This window comes from Budorcas taxicolor, chromosome 11, assembly GCF_023091745.1.
Source record: "Budorcas taxicolor isolate Tak-1 chromosome 11, Takin1.1, whole genome shotgun sequence".
Classification (NCBI taxonomy): Eukaryota; Metazoa; Chordata; class Mammalia; order Artiodactyla; family Bovidae; genus Budorcas; species Budorcas taxicolor.
In genome coordinates this window covers 56,338,517-56,357,571 of record NC_068920.1, presented here as the reverse complement: position 1 = coordinate 56,357,571, position 19,055 = coordinate 56,338,517, and the positions used below count along the sequence as shown (strand labels likewise).

The following is a 19,055-nucleotide window of genomic DNA, read 5'->3' as shown; positions in this document are numbered from 1 at the left end:
TATTCACAACAGCTAAAAACTGAAAAAAATCCAAAGGTCCATCAACATGAGGATGAATAAGCAAATTGTGCTATATTACTCACAAATAAAAAAGAACAATGAACTAAACAATATGGATGAATTGTACAGATGCTATGACAAACACAAAAGAGTGCATACTATACATGATTCCATTTACATAAAGATCTAGAGGAGATACATCAATGTAAGGTAGAAAAAATATCCGAACAGACTGCCTGGGGATGAGAGGGTGGGAGATGACCAGGAAGGAAGGATGGGCTGACAGCTGTATCCAGTCTACAAATCATAAAGGTTAAGGGGGCAGAGGGCTAGGAATGAAAAACACATGAAAAAAATCATAACGGTTAAGATTTGTAAACTTCAATAAATTGAAACAATACGTCAGAAACAAAGAACTATAAACAATCATTAAGCGTGATAAAGCACATAAAGATGTATAAGAATGGTGGTGTTGAGCATTATCAAAGTTGGGAGATGGATGAGAATTGATGCTTTTGAACTGTGGTGTTGGAGGAGACTCTTGAGAGTCCCTTGGACTGCAAGGAGATCCAACCAATCCATTCTGAAGGAGATAAGCCCTGGGATTTCTTTGGAAGGAATGATGCTAAAGCTGAAACTCCAGTACTTTGGCCACCTCATGCGAAGAGTTGACTCATTGGAAAAGACTCTGATGCTGGGAGGGATTAGAGGCAGGAGGAGAAGGGGATGACAGAGGATGAGATGGCTGGATGGCATCACTGACTCGAAGGATGTGAGTCTGAGTGAACTCCGGGAGTTGGTGATGGACAGGGAGGCCTGGCGTGCTGCAATTCATGGGGTCGCAAAGAGTCGGACACGACTGAGCAACTGAACTGAACTGAACTGATACTAGTCTGTTGACGTGCATATAGTGAAATTTTCCATGAAATAATTAAGAATAAAAATCCTGGCAGGATGAGGATTTGAACTCATGAACTCAAGAAATACAAGTCAGAACTAGAACTGTTAACATCAGTAATTATACCAAGTTTATACAGAGTAATTATACTCAGCTGCCTGATTTTTAGAGAATGTATTTTACTTGAAAGTTTGTGAAAACAACTGTTCTAAGTAAACAAATGCAACTGTATCACTTAGTAGATACAAACTTTTAATGCATTTTAAAGAAATAAGGAGGGGGGAGACCTAAGAGAGCATCAAATGCGAACTACAGTCTTTGAATTATGAATCCAACAAACCAAATGTAAAAAACTTCATGAAGTGACCAGGGAAAATTTGATAACTGATCAGATGTTTGATGATATTAAAATACTAGTTTTTTAGGTATCACAGTATTACAGTTATTTTTCTTTAAAAAAAAGAAAGAATGCTTATCATCCCTAGGTATATCCTGGAGTATTTACAGATAAAATAACAAGATCTGCTTCAAAAGTAAGAACTTGCAGGGATGAAAGTGTCATGTAGTGACAACTACTGAAGCCTGGTGACAGGTGTGTTAGGGCTTATTATACTCACTACTTTTGTATATTGCTTGATAATTTTCATTGTAAAGACAAAAATACCACACTCGATTATTTGATCAATTTGGCCTTTGATTGACATGCAATTTTTCACGTTTGTCATACTTTCCATGCTAGCTGACTCAAAGCCAACATTCTATCTTAACCCTCTCCTCCCACAGGCACAACCCTCAGCAATCCATACAAGACTTACAACTGTCAGCTTGTTTAACGTCTACAGCAGTATCAATGAATCCACTTTCCTCATACCTCTCCTCTTATTATGGTAAATCTGGGTAACGTTCAGGCAAATATCCATTCTCATTTTAAAGGAGAGAAACACAGAATATAAAACTATTTGTTGAATCCCCCTCTTGGTGAAGAGCCTTTTGGGCAGGACCAGTACAAACCTGAAATGGGCAGTAAGCTCCATGTGGGAACGTAGGGTCTGGTGGCAGGCCACACACTTAACTTGAAATGGAACATCTTTGCACAGAGAGATCAAAAGTTTCTTTGCAAAAGATGGAAATGATATTGGCTGTGCCACTGCCTTGTCATCTGAAAGACAAAATGAACTATAACTTGCAAAGATTCGAGTGGAGTGACCCGGCCTTCCTCCCCTCTGCCTTTCTCAACATCCGGTTAGTAAGTGAAAGAAGATAATTATTTATGTGATAAAAATCTAAGAAAAGTCATTTTCTAGCTTCAATTAAGTGTGATGGATGCTGAACTCATGCTCAAACTAAAATCTGAGTTTAAATGCAGGGAAACACCCAACTTCCCAATGGATATACAAAAACATTATTGTGCATAAATGTTTTCTTCCCAAGTTTGTCTTCATTCCTCAAAGTAAACCTTACTCTTAGGTACAGATAAATATTAAGAATCTTTTTTTTTTGAAAAAGAAAAACTGAGATAAACATATTTCACTTTCACGGTTCTCAAAATTAATGTGAAAATAAGTTATCTCAAGAATTATCTGAGATGTACAGTAAATCATCAAAGGTTAAGGGAGTTTAATAATTTTCATCAGAAGAGAGTAAGAACATACCACCCAGTTTAAAACTCTGATGGAAATGATTCTTTCCAGACATGTGCTTCAAACACTCATCCTTGCTGCTAAAAAGGAGGAAGCAATTTGGACACGCAAAACACTGAATAATCTGAGGAAGAAGGTTGTTTTTATGTCCATCATCTGCAGCTTCCTAAAATACAAGGCAAAGCTATATTATAGACAACTAAAATCAATATTCAGTTTCTTAAGTCAACTTTCAAAATAACCTATTTATTATAGATTTGGAATATTTTGTATCAGTTTTTAACATGAAAACTTTTCTTCCCTGTGAACTGTGGAATTGTTTTATCATAAATAAGGTCCCATATATGAATTTTTAAATCTTTTCCTTAAAAACAAATTGTTTCCATCTTTCTGTGACAATAAAGATAAAAGTATGTTTGCTTTCTAGACATTTTTTATATATATGCAATATTATACAAATGCATAAATATTTTCATATCACATATGTTTTATGTTTTGCTTTGCCCACTCTGCAATATAACCTATGTTTACAAATATGTATTCCATAAATTTCTCCATGTTTGTCATTTATAAAAAATATACAAGGGGAACTGCCATTGTTTTACCAAATATTGTCCTCTTACAGATCTTCTGCCTTTCAGTTTTCTTATTCCATAATACCTAACAGAAATCCCTAAAAATCAGCTGGTGTCACTCTAGTTTATTCTCTGTAATGACCACAAACTACTTCATAGTGTGGATCTAAGATTTAGTCAACTATTCATTTTCAGGCTTTTTTTTTTTTTTTTTTTGCCACTACAATGATTTTGTAAACATATTTATAAAACTATATTGTTGACTACATATCCTTATTATATACTGCTTTCCCCTCATTATCAGGAGTGGCCCTATTGGGTTAAAAGTTTTTGGTAATTAAAAGATATTGTGTAACTGCTGCTCAAAAAGATTCTACCAATTCAGGTTCCCTAGCACCAAATGAGTCTGGTACAGGCAATTATGGACCTTATTTTTGTGTCTGCAGTCTTATAGACATGTGCTGTGTTAACCTGCCTTTCCTGTCTACTTGTCCTATGAGCTTTCATTCATATAATTCTCTGTGTTGCTTACTCCATTCCAGTCTCAAGTTTTATTTTTTCCCCTCTGGTCAACCTGTATCCATTCTTTGTTATCAAAACTAACTCTGTCTCATCCTCCATCTTTAAAATATTTTTCATTAAACACCTGTCTATTAAGTTTGTATATGGTCACCTTAAAATTCTGATAGTCAAATGGGCATGCCTTTTGTAGTGTCCAGGTTTCCAAACCTGGTTAAGAACTTCCTCTGTTTATTTTTGTTTTTATTTCCATTATTCTAGGAGGTGGGTCATAGAGGATCTTGCTGTAATTTATGTCAAAGAGTATTCTGCCTATGTTTTCCTCTAAGAGTTTTCTTGATTCTGGCCTTACATTTAGATCTTTAAACCATTTTGAGTTTATTTTTGTGTATGGTGTGAGAAAGTGTTCCAGTTTCATTTTTTTACAGGTGGCTAACCAGTTCTCCCAGCACCACTTGTCCTTTCTCCATTGTATATTCTTGCCTCCTTTGTCAAAGATAAGGTACCCATAGGTGCATGGATTTATTTCCAGGCTTTCTATCTTGCTCCATTGGTCTATATTTGTTTTTGTGCCAGTACCATACTGTCTTGATGACTGCAGCTTTGTAGTACAGTTTGAAGGCAGAAAAGTTGGTTCCTCCAGCTCCATTCTTCTTTTTCAAGATTGCTCTGGCTGTTTATCAAAACTTAACAAATTATAAACACTGGATAGGGTGTAGAGAAAAGGGAAACTTCTTACACTGTTGGTGGGAATGCAAATTGATAAAGCCACTATGGAGAACAGCATGCTGCTGCTACTGCTGCTAAGTCGCTTCAGTCGTGTCCGACTCTGTGCAACACCACAGACGGCAGCCCACCAGGCTCCCCTGTCCCTGGGATTCTCCAGGCAAGAACACTGGAGTGGGTTGCCATTTCCTTCTCCAATGCATGAAAGTGAAAAGTGAAAGTGAAGTCACTCAGTTGTGTCCGACTCTTAGCGACCCCATGGACTGCAGCCTACCAGGCTCTTCCGTCCATGGGATTTTCCAGGCAAGGTACTGGAGTGGGGTGCCATTGCCTTCTCCGGAGAACAGCATGAAGATTCCTTAACAAAAAAAAAGAAAAGCTAGGAATAAAACTGCCATCAGTTAAGTTTAGTCGCTCAGTTGTGTCTGACTCTTTGCAACCCCATGAACCGCAGCACGCCAGGCTTCCCTGTCCATCACCAACTCCCGGAGCTTACTCAAACTCATGTCCATTGAGTTGGTGATGCCATTCAACCATCTCATCCTCTGTTGTCCCCTTCTCTTCCTGACTTCAATCTTTCCAGCATCAGGATCTTTTCCAATGAGTCAGTTCTTCGCATCAGGTGGCCAAAGTATTGGAATTTCAGCTTCAGCATCAGTCCTTTCAATGAATATTCAGAACTGATTTCCTTTAAGATTGACTGGTTGGATCTCTCAAGAGTCTTCTCCAACACCACAGTGTTGGTGAAGTTCAAAAGCAGTTCAAAAGTTCAATTCAAACAGTTCAAAAGCATCAGTTCTAAAGCATTCAGCTTTCTTTATGGTCCAACTCTCACATCCATACATGACTACTGGAAAAACCATAGCTTTAAATAGATGGACCTTTGTCAGCAAAGTAATGTCTCTGCTTTTTAATATGCTGTTTAGGTTTGTCATACCTTTTCTTCGAAGGAGCAAGTATCTTTTAATTTCACGGCTGCAGTCACCACCTGCAGTGATTTTGGAGCCCCAAAACACAAAGTCTGTCACTGTTGCCATTTTTTCCCCATCTGTTTGCCATGAAGTGATGGGACCAGATACCATGATCTCAGTTTTCTGAATGTTCAGTTTTAAGACAAATTTTTCACTCTCCTCTTTCACTGTCATCAAGAGGGTCTTTAGTTCTTCTTCATTTTCTGCCGTAAGGGTGGTGTCATCTGCATATCTGAGGTTATTGATATTTCTCCTGGCAATCTTGATTCCAGCTTGTGCTTCTTCCAGTCCAGCATTTCTCATGATGTACTCTGCATATAAGTTAAATAAGCAGGGTGACAATATACAGCCTTGACGTACTCCTTTCCCAATTTGAGACCATATTGTTCCGTGTCCAGTTCTAATTGTTGCTTCCTGACCTGCATACAGATTTCTCAGGAGGCAGGTCAGGTGGTCTGGTATTCCCATCTCTCTAAGAATTTTCCACAGTGTGTTGTGATCCACACAGTCAAAGGCTTTGGCACAGTCAATAAAACATAAGTAGATGTTTTTCTTTGGAACTCTCTTGCTTTTTTGATGATCCAACGGATGTTGGCAATTTGATTTCTGCTTCCTCTGACTTTTCTAAATCCAGCTTGAACATCTGGAATTTCACGGTTCACATACTGTTGAAGTCTGGCTTGGAGAATTTTAAACATTACTTTGCTAGCATGTGAAATGAATGCAATTGTGTGGAAGTTTGAACATTCTTTGGCATTGCCTTTCTTTGGGATTGGAATGAAAACTGACCTTTTCTAGGCCTTTGGCTGGAAACTACCGCATGACCCAATAATCCCACTCCTAGGCATATATCTCAAGGAAACAATAATTGAAAAAGACACAAGTATCCCAGTGTTCACTGCAGCACTATTTACAATAGCTAGGCAATGGAAGCAACCTAGATGTCCACTGGCAGATGAATGGATAAGGAATACTACCCAGCTATAAAAAGGAACATGTGTGAGTTAATTCTAATGATGTGGATGAACCTAGAGCCTATATTACACAGCATGAAGTAAGTCAGAAAGAGAAAAACCTGTATATATTAACACGTTTATATGGAATCTAGGAAGATGGTACTGATGCTCCTATTTGTAGAGCAGCAAAGGAGACGCAGACGTAAAGAACAGAGTTTTGGACACAGCGGGGGAAGGAGAGGGTGGCATGGTTTGAGAGCGTAGCACTGAAACATATATATTACCATATGTAAAACAGAGAGCTAGTGGGATCTGCTGCTGAGAACCTAGAGAGGCAGGGGTGGGATTCTGTGGGAGGTGAGAAGGAAGTTCAAGAAGGAGGGAACATATGTATACCTATGGCTGATTCATGTTGATATATGGCAGAAACCATCACTATATTGTAAAGCAATTATCCTCCAACTAAAAATAAAAATTTAGAAAAAGAATATCATGATCCCCACAAAAATAAAAATTTTAAAAAGAGCCTCCTCTATCCCAAAATTGGAAGTATTTTTCAGTGTATATTTATATGTGTATGTATATGTACATGTGCTTGTATATAAATATAATTTAACTTAATGGTCTTTAGAGTAATAGCCTTAAAAGTTCTATTGTGTCTTCCTAAATTTCTATCATTAAGTATACACAATAGTTTGTGTAGTTGCTTATGAGATGCAACATGAGGGGGGACAGGAAATTCACATTCATACTAAGTACATTATGGTTCAAATGTGCTTTTCCAGTTAATCCTTACAATAACCCATGAAGTACTATTTTCATTATTTACTAATGAGAAAGCTAAAGTTTAGGTAAGTCAACAAAATCAGCACCACCCTTTCAGCTGCACCCTCAGAAGACAGAGGGCTGCCATTCACCCAGCTTCACAGCTTTGGTGGGAAATCCTGTGCTCTTTTCGTTACTCTTCACCCACTTTATTTTGGTGACAGCCAAAAGATAACCCCTAGTCTGACTTTCTACATTCTGATTAGAAGGTTCCAAACAAGAGCACTAAAAGTATTTACTAACTTATACACATAACTTACCAATTTACACAATGGCCCCTACTTGAAGAACTCTAAGCAAATAAGCTGTAGTTCAAATGTGAGTTATAACTGAATTCAAAACAAGCTTGTTTAAATTGTTTGCTCAATAGAATAAAATTGTGATTCCACATAAAATTTTATGGGAATATACCTAATTGCAAAGGTATAGCATATTTGCAAATATCTTCCAAAAACCAGGAGAAGGAATGGGAAATATGATGTCCAGTAAGTTAAAAGTACTCAAACCCTTTTACCACTGTATTTCCAGTCATACTAAATCAAAATACACCATAGAAATTAGAACCACAACAAGATACCACATCACAGACACCCCTAGGATGGGTATTTTATAGACAGATAATAGTGCTGGCAAGGCTGTGAAGAAATGGGAGCCATAGGAAGGCAAGCTGACACACTGCGCTGGGTAACAGTTTGCAGTTCTTTAAAAACTTAAGCATAATAACTGAATGGCCCAACAATTAGCTCATTAGAGAACTGAAAACATATGACCACACAAAGACTTGTACATTTGCTTCTGTCAACATTATTCACAACAGTCAAAAGTGCAAATAACCCACGTGTCCACCAGCTGAACTGACAAACAAAAGTGGCATATGTTCACACAATGGAATCTTATTTGGCAATAAAAAGGATGAAGTATTGACACAAGCTACAACATGGACGAGCCTTGAAAACACTATGGGAGGTAAGGTCTGTTCACCCACAAGTGACGCTGAAGCACCCTTGGGCTTACAACACGTCCACCACCGCCCCCCGCACCAAGAGGGAGAAAGGCAGCAAGCTACCTGGGGACAGACCCACTAGCCTGAATGTCAAAAAAAAAGGCTAACCACTTGCTGCTCAAAGTGTGACCCAAAGACTAGAAGCACTGCCATTACTCAGAAGTTGGTTAGAAATCCTGACTCTAAGGCACAACACTAACCTGCACTTTAAATGACTGGTGTGCATTAAGATTTGAGAGGCACCAGTCCAGACAGAAGACACTGGAGACAAAAAGGGAAGGGCAGAAAGTCAAAAATAAATTATGAACAGTTTCACAGTTCACTGAAGAACATCATCTTTATGAAACAGAATGCACAGCTAAGCAATCTTCTAGCGACCTCTTCTGGTTGATTCATGATACGCAATGACAGCCCCATGCACGCTAGCTCATTTTGAGTCCTTGTGACGGACACTCCGAAGAATAAGCAATAAAAAGTCTTTATTAAATACTGTATGGCAGGCCCTAAGTGCTTTATAACATGTTATGCTTTCTCTCAACAATTCTGGATGAAAGTGTAACGACTTCACTTTAGAGATAAAGAACTAAGCTCACAGATGTGCCGTAACTTGGTGAGAACACACAGTTAATAAACCTGATATGGAATCCAGGCTTTGACACCAAAGACTTTGCTGTTTCACCATACTGCCTCCGGGAAGGCTGAACATTACAAACTTACTTCCCAGAGAGATGGCGAAAAGGAGGGCAAAAGAGCATGGAACGAGCAACTCCTAGAAAGAACGGAAAACTAATGAAATTCGGGAAAACAAAAATGAGAGTGAGTATTCATTAATTTTAAAGGTTAAAATGCCTATTCAGATTTATTGAAGGAAAAGGATAAACATACTTACAGCATGGAATTAAAAAAAAAAAAAAAACATGCCCTGAAGGAGTTCTAGTTCTGAAAAGGGTAGAATACTAACAACTCAGTGCAAACGATTCAAAACTGTGTGATGAAGTTGCACCTTTTCCCCTTCTCTCCCCCCACCTGGATCAGGACATTCAACAGGTCTACCATTTCTTTCTTCATGGTGTCTTCTGGGTCCACTTTAAGGTCTTTATTCTAAATACCCTTATCTAAGTAAACTCTTCTCTCATCTCAAACCTGCATTACTGCCAAAGTCACCTAAACTGGTCTCCTTGTCCGTACCTTTGACTCCACCCTCAACACGGGTGCCATTCCAATACTACTCGGTCTCTGGTGTCCACCCCCTCCCCTAAAAAGGAGAAGGACTTCGGTTCTAGAATTAAAGCACTCTAACTCTGAAGACATAAGCATTCTTCTCATCAGGTCACATCCTACAGTGGTGCCAGGACCTGCCCAATATCAAGTTTAAATCCTGTAGCTGTGCAGTCCAGTTATGACTTGAGTTGGGATCCCCAGGACCACCCCCAGGGCTAGGGGTTTGGCTGGGACTTACAGAACTTGGGGGAAGGCTATACTCATGGCTATAATTTATTAGAGCAAAAGGAAACCAAGCAGAAAGGCACACTGGGCAGAGCCCAGAGGAACTAGCTTTAAGATTCCAAAGATCCTCTCCATGGAGACAAACAGAACACACTTGACAATTAATACCACCTTAAAGACTCAGTGCCTGCCGTGCGTGATTCAAGTCAAGCTAGGGCAAAAACCACCACAGTACTGTAAAAATGATCCACAAACTGCAGTACAATTATGCCAAAGAAATTCCTGCACTGTTAAGAAAGGGCTAGGACCCACAACAGATTCTCCAGCCCGGGGATCTGGCAAAGGGACTAAGAATCGCAGGGAATTTGACTTTGGAGGCCAGTGGGGTTTGACTACACAACTTACACGGGACTAGGGAAACAGACTCTTGGAGGGTACAAACAGAACTTGTGCACACCAGGACCCAGGAGAAAGGAGCACTGACCCAGCAGAAGACGGACCTAGACTTGCCTGCAAGTGTCCAGGAGTCTCCGGCGGAGGTGTGGGTCGGCGGTGGCCTACTGCAGGGTCAGTGGCGCTGAATACAACAGAGCATGCACAAGACAAGGCAGAGGAACCAGAGCTCAAACTGCCAACACCCGCTGGGCCATCGAAAACCCAGGACTTCCAAAAAAACATCTGTTTCTGCTTTATTGACAATGCCAAAGCCTTTGTGTGGATCACAATAAAATGGAAAATTCTTCAGGAGATGGGAATACCAGACCACCTGATCTGCCTCTTGAAAAATCTGTATGCAGGTCAGGAAGCACAATTAGAACTGGACATGGAACAACAGATTGGTTCCAAATAGGGAAAGGAATATGTCAAGGCTGTATATTGTCACCCTGCTTATCTAACTTATATGCAGAGTATATCGTGAGAAACGCTGGACTGGAGGAAGCACAAGCTGGAATCAAGATTGCCAGGAGATCAATAACCTCAGATATGCAGATGACACCACTCTTATGGCAGAAAATGAAGAAGAACTAAAGAGCCTCTTGATGAAAGTGAAAGAGAGTTAAAAAGTTGGCTTAAAGCTCAACCTTCAGAAAACGAACATCATGGCATCCGGTCCCATCACTTCATGACAAATAGATGGGGAAACAGTGGAAACAGTGTCAGACTTTATTTTTTGGGGCTCCAAAATCACTGCAGATGATGACTGCAGCCATGAAATTAAAAGATGCTTGCTCCATGGAAGAAAAGTTATGAGCAAACTAGACAGCATATTAAAAAGCAGAGACATTACTTTGCCAACAAAGATCTGTCTAGTCAAAGCTATGATTTTTTCCAGTAGCCATATATGGATGTGAGAGTTGGACTATAAAGAAAGCTGAGCACCAAAGAATTGATACTTTTGAACTGTGGTGTTGGAGAAAACTCTTGAGAGTCCCTTGGACTGCAAGGAGATCCAACCAGACCATTCTAAAGGAAATCAGTTCTGAATATTCATTGAAAGGACTGACGCTGAAGCTGAACCTCCAATACTTTGGCCACCTGATGCGAAGAACTGACTCACTGGAAAAGATTCTGATGCTGGGAAAGACTGAAGGCAGGAAGAGAAGGGGACAACAGAGGATGAGATGATTGGGTGGCATCACCAACTCAATGGACATGAGTTTGAGCAAGCTCTGGAAGCTGGTGATGGATGGACAGGAAAGCCTGGCGTGCTGCAGTCCATGGGGTTGCAAAGAGTCTGAGTGACTGAACTGACTGAGGGCAAAAATTACCACAATATTGTAAGGAAATTATCCTCAAATTAAAATTAATTAGTTGATTTTTGAAAAGAGTTCAAATTTTTAAATAAGAGTTCAAAAAAAAAAAAGACTCAGTGCCCAGGGGGGGTTAGGTCATACCCGCCTAGTACAGACCAAAATGCTATAACCCCACATGGAAAGCAAGTGTTCAGCATAAACCACACCACCTGCACCCACAGTTCAGGCACAAAGAGCCACTCATCAGAGACTCTTTGGGAAACTGCCAATTTCAAGTTCCCAGACAGCTCGGTGCCAACCTCACAAGCAAGTCCATCTAGGGATGGAAGTCTCGGGCCTGCTGTGTACCCTGCTCGCTGCACCGGCCCTATTCCCTACTTGCTGTTCTCTGCAGGCTCCTTTCCTTTCCATCTATCTGAATCCAAGCCTGGAAGACCACTTCTCCTCCGCAGGGCTCTGCCAACTTTTCCAGCTTCTTCTGTCCCCTTCCTCTGAACCTGTTTCCTCTGACGATTACCATTATGGCTTATTCATTCTAGAGCACATGGATTCCCCTCCTACTACAGCCACTCGTCAGGGCTCAACAAGACACAGGCTCCCCAAAACTAACGATGGAGCGGAGCAAACTGACTGCCAGGAGGCACGTCTACTCTAGGAACAGAGAACTCAATCAGAGACAGCTGAGAGCACGAGTCTCCACTCTGTGTGACCCTACACAGGAGCCAGGGCATTACTGACATGACTTTCAAGAACAGGTCACAGACTAGTGAATTCTGAAAATATGGCTTAAAGAAAAACCTTACTAGTCTTTGGACATTAGCGTTTTACTATTTCAAAACCTAATATTTACTCAGCAAATACCTGAAGTATCAATCTTTTCATAGGTTTTTAGCTACAAGGGTATTTAAGGTGTTATTGTTTATAATGACAGAAAACTTTAAACTAATACATCTAATAGGAAATTAAAAGAGAGGCTTCTCAGGTGGCTCAGCGGGAAAGAATCCACACTGCCAATGCAGGAGACACAGGATTGATCCCTGATCCAAGAAGATCCCACATGCTGCAGAGTAACTCACCCAGTGGCCAGCTACAGCGACAGAGCCTGTGCTCTAGGACCCGGGATCACAGTCACTCAGCCCATGCTCTGCAATTCCTGAAGCCCCTGCACCCAAGGGCCCATGCTTTGTAGCAAGTGAAGCACCACAGTGAGAAGCCCGCACGCTACAGAAAACCCACGCAGCAACGAAGACCAGCACAGCCAACCACAAGTAAATAAATATCGTTATACAGAAAACCCACACAGCAGCGAAGACCAGCACAGCCAATCACTAATAAATAAGTAAATAAATTATAGTCATACAGAATGCCATTCACTTATTTTAAATGTACATACTGATTCAACATTTAAACATTTATGCTTACAACACACTGCTTTTTTAAATTATGAAATAATTTAGATACCTTATCTTATATAAAAATATTTATGTATGGAGAAATAACAGAAATATATATATAAACGTTAATAATGCTTATCTCTATAGTGACATTAGAGTGATTTCCCAGTGGTTGCCATGGGGGAGAGGGGGTGGAGATGGGATGGATTGGGAGTTTAAGGTTAGTAAATGCAAACTATAATGTTTAGAATAGATAAACAAGGTCCTACTGAATAGCACAGGGAACTATATTCAATATACTGTGATAAACAATAATGGAAAAGAATATGCAAAGAAATGTCTATATATGTATAACTAAATACTCTGCTGCACAACAGACATTAACACAACACTGTAAATCAACTATACTTTAATAAATTTTTTTTAAAGGGGGTTTCTTATTTTCTTTCTTTTTGTTAGTATTTTTAAACTTTTCCAGAGTGAAAATATCACATAATTAACATTTTGTAACATTAATAAGTGAGATACCTGCTAATAATATCAAGTCTGATAAACAGTTATTACAGGGCTCTTTACTACACTGAATTTGCTAATAGTATGACTCAATCTCATGTCCCTTGAGATTTCACACAATGTGAGTCATGTAACACAACCTTTTAAATACCTGATCTCCTAATACCAGCACTGATAAAGGATCATCACTGACTACATGGCTCTGACATGTCAACCAGCACTGAACAGCAGTGTCCTTAAGAATATCATTCTGATTATCATGTGATTTACTCACAGAACATCTTGAACAAAGTAAGTCAATTTCACAGAGCAATTCAATAAAAAGAGTTTCAATGATAATCTTTAGGACTGTTAGCTTTCAGCTATCAGGGTTAACTGCCCACAATAACGTTCCAAATCATTTCATTTATCACCGACAATCACAGTTTTGATCCTTATGTGCATCACTATGGACTGCAAGCTTAAGAACAGCAAGAAAACACCCCACGGATCTCTAGAAAAAGAATACCTATTCTTACCTTAGGACATGTTCTTACCTTAGCAAAAAGGTGATCCCTATACTGTTGCTGAGTAACAAAATTTTTATAACATACTACACAAGCAAAGGAGCTGACGAAAGGTCCATGCAGTGTAATTGTTGGATCACACGGAGAGTGGTCGAACCTACTTGGCAAAACAGAGGTAAAATTAGAAAATCTGACATATTCTAGAGGCAGCACTCAGTTGCTTCATTTGTTAAGTTAGACACACATATTCAAGTGTTTACACTTCTTCTACTAAAGTATTAAATAATGTTCTTTATATTCAAGAAGTATCAAGTGGTTCTCGTATACCATGCTATCTCTTGAAACAGTGACCAACAGCTTAAAATTTCAAAAAAGTACTCAAGATACAATAAAATGGATTTAAGCATATTTCGCCAAATTGGTAAACTGCCACTCGGAAAACTGTACAGCCATTATCCATTTCTTCTTGCAAAGAACAAAATAAAACTCAGAAATAATTGTAAATGAATCACTAGAATAATAATGTAATGTCAAGCTTTCTGGTACACACCTATTTCCTAAAAATGGCTTTTAATCCTTTTAATGTCATTTTAATCATTTAACAAATTTGTGTCATTGAAAACTGCCTCAAAGACTTTTTAAAAATTAAAAACACTTAAAATACAGTTATCTGTAGAATACTGAACCCCTCTCCAGAAGGCTCTCACAGCAGGGTCAGGCATAAGCAGGGTGAGACATCTGGAGAGGGTCGAGAGCCCCAAACTATCAACTCCCCTCTTCAAACTATAAGAAGGGGAGACTACGAAGGTAAGGACTATTTAACTCCTTTAATATTGCCTTCTCTTGATATTTACTTTCTCAAGCTCTACTATTCAAAATTCAGTAAATCATGGCTCTCATAAATAGAACATTTATTATTAACTTTGCTACACTTGGTTTGCCTTTAGCATTTACTTTGCAATGACATATTATCTTTCTTTGGGCTAGCCCACATATCTGTAAATGCTTTGTGTCTCTTAAAATTTGCTAACAGACTGAATTTCTGTAAAACTGATCCAAATGTACATCAATGCAAACAGTCTGGTCAGAATTTTATGAAACATATTAGGACTGAATATCACTAGAACAATCTGACTTCAAGCCTCCTAGGAAGCCTAAGAAATGTAAATTACCGTAGGAGTTTGGAATATAAAGCTACAATCGCAATGGCAGAGGTGCCTCACGCTCTCAGTTCTCCTTCAGCACCCACTGTTCTGAACATCACACTTACCTTTTCAAATGTCCTAAGAGAAGGTGCCCGTTATCAAATTCCTTGTTACAGTGCATTATGGGACATGAAATTGGTTTCCCAGATGCTCGAATCTGGCTTCCTCTTCGGAATGAACCTTTTGTTCCAGAATTAATTGTGCCTGTTTTGAGTCCTGTATCATCAGAATATAAACTCTTAAGTTCCTATTTCAGGTAACTGTCCTTTGGAGTGGTAATCAAAATTATGAAAAAACAACAGAAAAACACTGCTGCTGCTGCTGCTGCTAAGTCACTTCAGTCGTGTCCAACTCTCTGCGACCCCACAGACGGCAGCCCACTAGGCTCCCCCATCCCTGGGATTCTCCCAGCAAGAACACTGGAGTGGGATGCCATTTCCTTCTCCAATGCATGAAAGTGAAAAGTGAAAGTGAAGTCGCTCAGTTGTATCCGACTCTTATCGACCCCATGGACTGCAGCCACCAGGCTCCTTCGTCCATGGGATTTTCCAGGCAAGAGTACTGGAGTGGGGTGCCATCGCCTTCTGGGCAGCATCAAATGGGTGATCCTACTAGTAATTAAGTGCTTACAAACTTTCTTATAAAAGATATAACAACCTACAAATAAATAGCTATTTGGGACAAGGAAAGCCATTAAGATCTCCAAGTAATATTATCTTGAGGAAAAGAACTCTTCCCGTAAGTTCAACAGCCAAGAAATGTCAAAGACGGACTATATCAGAAAACCAGTTGCTCTACAACCACTGTACCTGCCTCCCTTCTGTTCATTTATATAAGTTGACAAAGATTTTTTCTTCTAATTCTTATTTTCTCTTTTAAGTATCTTACACACATTTTAAGGTTCAGTTATACAGGCTGTAACTGAGACGGGACGGGAATGGGGAGGACAAGGAGAATGCCTTCACCAGTCCTTTTATCTGGTGAAGATTATCCCTTTCCGTCATAATCTTGGTCTTACAGTCACACAACTTTCCAGCCTCAGCCAAATTCTGTTTCCAGGCAAACTCCCAATGCATGTTGTACAGTGAAAAATTTAGAGTTAAGTTCTATAAACAAAGAATTTAAAAAGTGCTAGGAGGATTCTGATATATAGTTTGATTATTATTATTTCTTATAACTTGTTTCACTCAAATACTTTGAATACTTCATATAACAAAAAATTGTGTATTTATCTTTATGGCAATTTCTACCAAGTCCTTAAGCATTTAACTGGAATAAAATGTTATACCTTTAACATCATCTAGTTAAGATCCCCAAATGGTTACCTATGTTGAAGGTTTCAATGCTCTTCTGTTTATGGAAGAAATGGCTCTATTAAATGCTGTCAAAATGCTTATAAATGTGTTCTATCAATAAAAAAGGACTAACACAGCATTAATCATATTCAAAGAGAAATTAATGATAATACACCTTTTTTTGCTTTCATTTTTTAATGCAGTCAGAATTAAGAGTAATTTTTACTGTCCATCCACATCCCAGGTGTTGCCTATTAAGACCTTTACTTAGCCATAGAGGTTCTGGATAAAAATTAAAGTGGAGAAAGCAATCAATTAGAAGAAAATAAGCTTTATCCAGGGAAAGGCAAAATACAGAGAGATTTAAACAGCTCTTTTCCTTAAATAGTATAGTGTGTTGTTTTTAAATGACTAAGTATTCAAATGTGCGGAAACTGGTCTAACTATAAATATCTATAAAAAAGTTGGATTTCCAAAGCTTGAATAATTGTAATGTCCTTACACTACTTCTAATCAAAGATCTGAATTATAATGGCTGGATACTTTGGAATAGATTGAATGGAGTCCCTTAATGCTATTGAGAAGTAGAATCTCACTTTTTATAATTGACAGCAAAAAGACATCTCTGTTTTCCCCAGCTCTCCGCTCCTCAAAGAAATGGCACCACAGCAAGTACAGCCCAATGCTAAAGCCGCTATGCCAGCAAGAGCCCCGTAACTCTTCAGTGCTACAGTGTGGCAGGGACCAAGCAAGAAGATAAAACCACCACATAAAAAGAATGTAACTAAAGACCTTAATTCACAGCACAAGCTTATCAGCCACCAATGAACCAGGTGTGACCTGAAGTGATCTACAGTACCACATCTTGACAAGAATTATAAAGACAGCTAACTGAGTCATCTGTTCCCACTTGATCCACTCAGAAAAATATATACTCAGATGTTCATGAATTCAATTTACAGTGAATTAAAATATTCTGAAACTCCAGTACTTTGGCCACCTCATGTGAAGAGTTGACTCACTGGAAAAGACTCTGATGCTGGGAGGGACTGGGAGCAGAAGGAGAAGGGGACGACAGAGGATGAGATGGCTGGATGGCATCACTGACTCAATGGATGTGAGTTTGAACTCCGGGAGATGGTGATGGACAGAGAGGCCTGGCGTGCTGCGATTCATGGGGTCACAAAGAGTCGAACACAAGTGAGCGACTGAACTGATCTGAACTGAACTGAAAATATTCTGACAAGCTGAAAGCCAGAGATTAGGCCTAAAGGGATATATTACTGACCCAACAATCATTCTAGGCAAGACTTGAAAGTGTTAGATTCATATGAGAGAAACAATTTTACAAGAGATCTTGTAAGCCTTGTAGTTCTACACCATTTTTGTATCAAAATCTTCCCAGATCTACAGATACCCTCTAGAAGTGAGGCCCAAAGCTGTATTTAAGACTCCCAAGTGATTCTGATATAGCTAAAGACAGCAATTTTCAAGTAAACTTTTCTAAAGTAGGTTTGGAATACCAAACAATTCTTTTGTTTAGTTGAATGACAGTCACATTTGGAACATGATTCTAGGCTTCCTTTCTGTGTTCATATGCAAACACTCATTGCCCACTCTGGTATAATATTCAACCAACACTTATTGGACATCTCTGTGCAGAGCCGCCTTCTTAGGCACTGACACTAAAAAAATTAATTAGGCTTTAGCCTCTGTTCCCATAACATATAAATCTAGTAAAAGACACAGATATGTAAACATATCAATCCAACACAACAGGGTAAAAACTATAGGCAAAAAATGAATAAAACACTGTAGCATCAAAGACAACTGGGCAATCAAACTTAGGCAGACTAAAAAACCTAGCACCCTCTAGTACTGAATGTAGTACTTACTTGCCTGTGGCTAACCACATGGGCAAGTAAGAAAAAAGTTAAAGGTATTTAAGAGGGAGGATAGGGCAAGGGGGGAGTTTGCCAGGCACAAACATACCGGGAGATAAGAAATGCAGTGTCAGGGAGTAGCCAAGTGTCAAAATACCTACAAATTATTGGAATTATTTTAAAAGTGGCAATTTTATTCTGTTCAAAGAAAAGCGCTCTGAAAACTACAGAACAAGATATCCAGGTTCAAAGTTGAGCACTGCATACAAAGATCATTTCTAAGACTTTTTGCAACTAAACTTTTGGCTGGATTAAATCCACAGCTAAGGTTTCTGTGAGTAACCCAAGCCTCTAAGGGCTCAGTGGGTCTTGTACAAGACAGGCTAGAAAAGCTGCCATGATGGGACTATCCTGAAAGTGTTAGTTGCTCAGTCATGTCTGACTCTTTGCAACCCCATGGACTGTAGCCCGCCAGGCTCCACTTTCCAGGGATTCTCCAAGCAAGAATACTGGAGAGGGTTGCCATTCCCTATCCAAGGGATCTTCCCAACCCAGGGATAGAATCCAAGTCTCCCACATTGCAGGCAGATTCTTTACTGTCTGAACCACCAGGGAACCCTAAGGGACTGTCCTACTGACTCAAAAATTTTACCAAATTATCTGGTGGAAGGAAAATGCTCCACAGTAATTCTTCCAGGAATCTCAGGTCTGTAGAGTTACTAATGAAGAAGCTACCCACTGCTTTAGATGAGCCTCCAATGTCAACACTTCCAACAAAATATCTACACAGGTTCCACGGACAAATAAATAAGTAAATGCTAATCATTTCTATCTCAGCTTAAATTCCATTTCCTTACAGAATCCTGACCTCAAATAACCTGTTACACACCTTCACATAGCCTCACATAGTACTATTTCATGTAGGACACACATGAATGAATAAATG

At 39.2% G+C, this 19,055-nt stretch overlaps 1 protein-coding gene across 2 annotated transcripts in view; it reads right to left on the bottom strand.

The window, feature by feature from the left end:
- Positions 1-19,055, bottom strand: part of ZNF451 (zinc finger protein 451) — a 95,867-nt gene that overhangs the window by 42,913 nt on the left and 33,899 nt on the right. For both annotated transcript variants that reach the window (XM_052648749.1, XM_052648751.1), the window contains exons 6-9: positions 14,997-15,147; positions 13,757-13,883; positions 2,551-2,704; positions 1,910-2,057 (exon numbers count right to left, since the gene is read on the bottom strand). In XM_052648749.1, the coding sequence (XP_052504709.1) occupies positions 1,910-2,057; positions 2,551-2,704; positions 13,757-13,883; positions 14,997-15,147 (580 nt within the window). The remainder of the gene's footprint in view (positions 1-1,909; positions 2,058-2,550; positions 2,705-13,756; positions 13,884-14,996; positions 15,148-19,055) is intronic.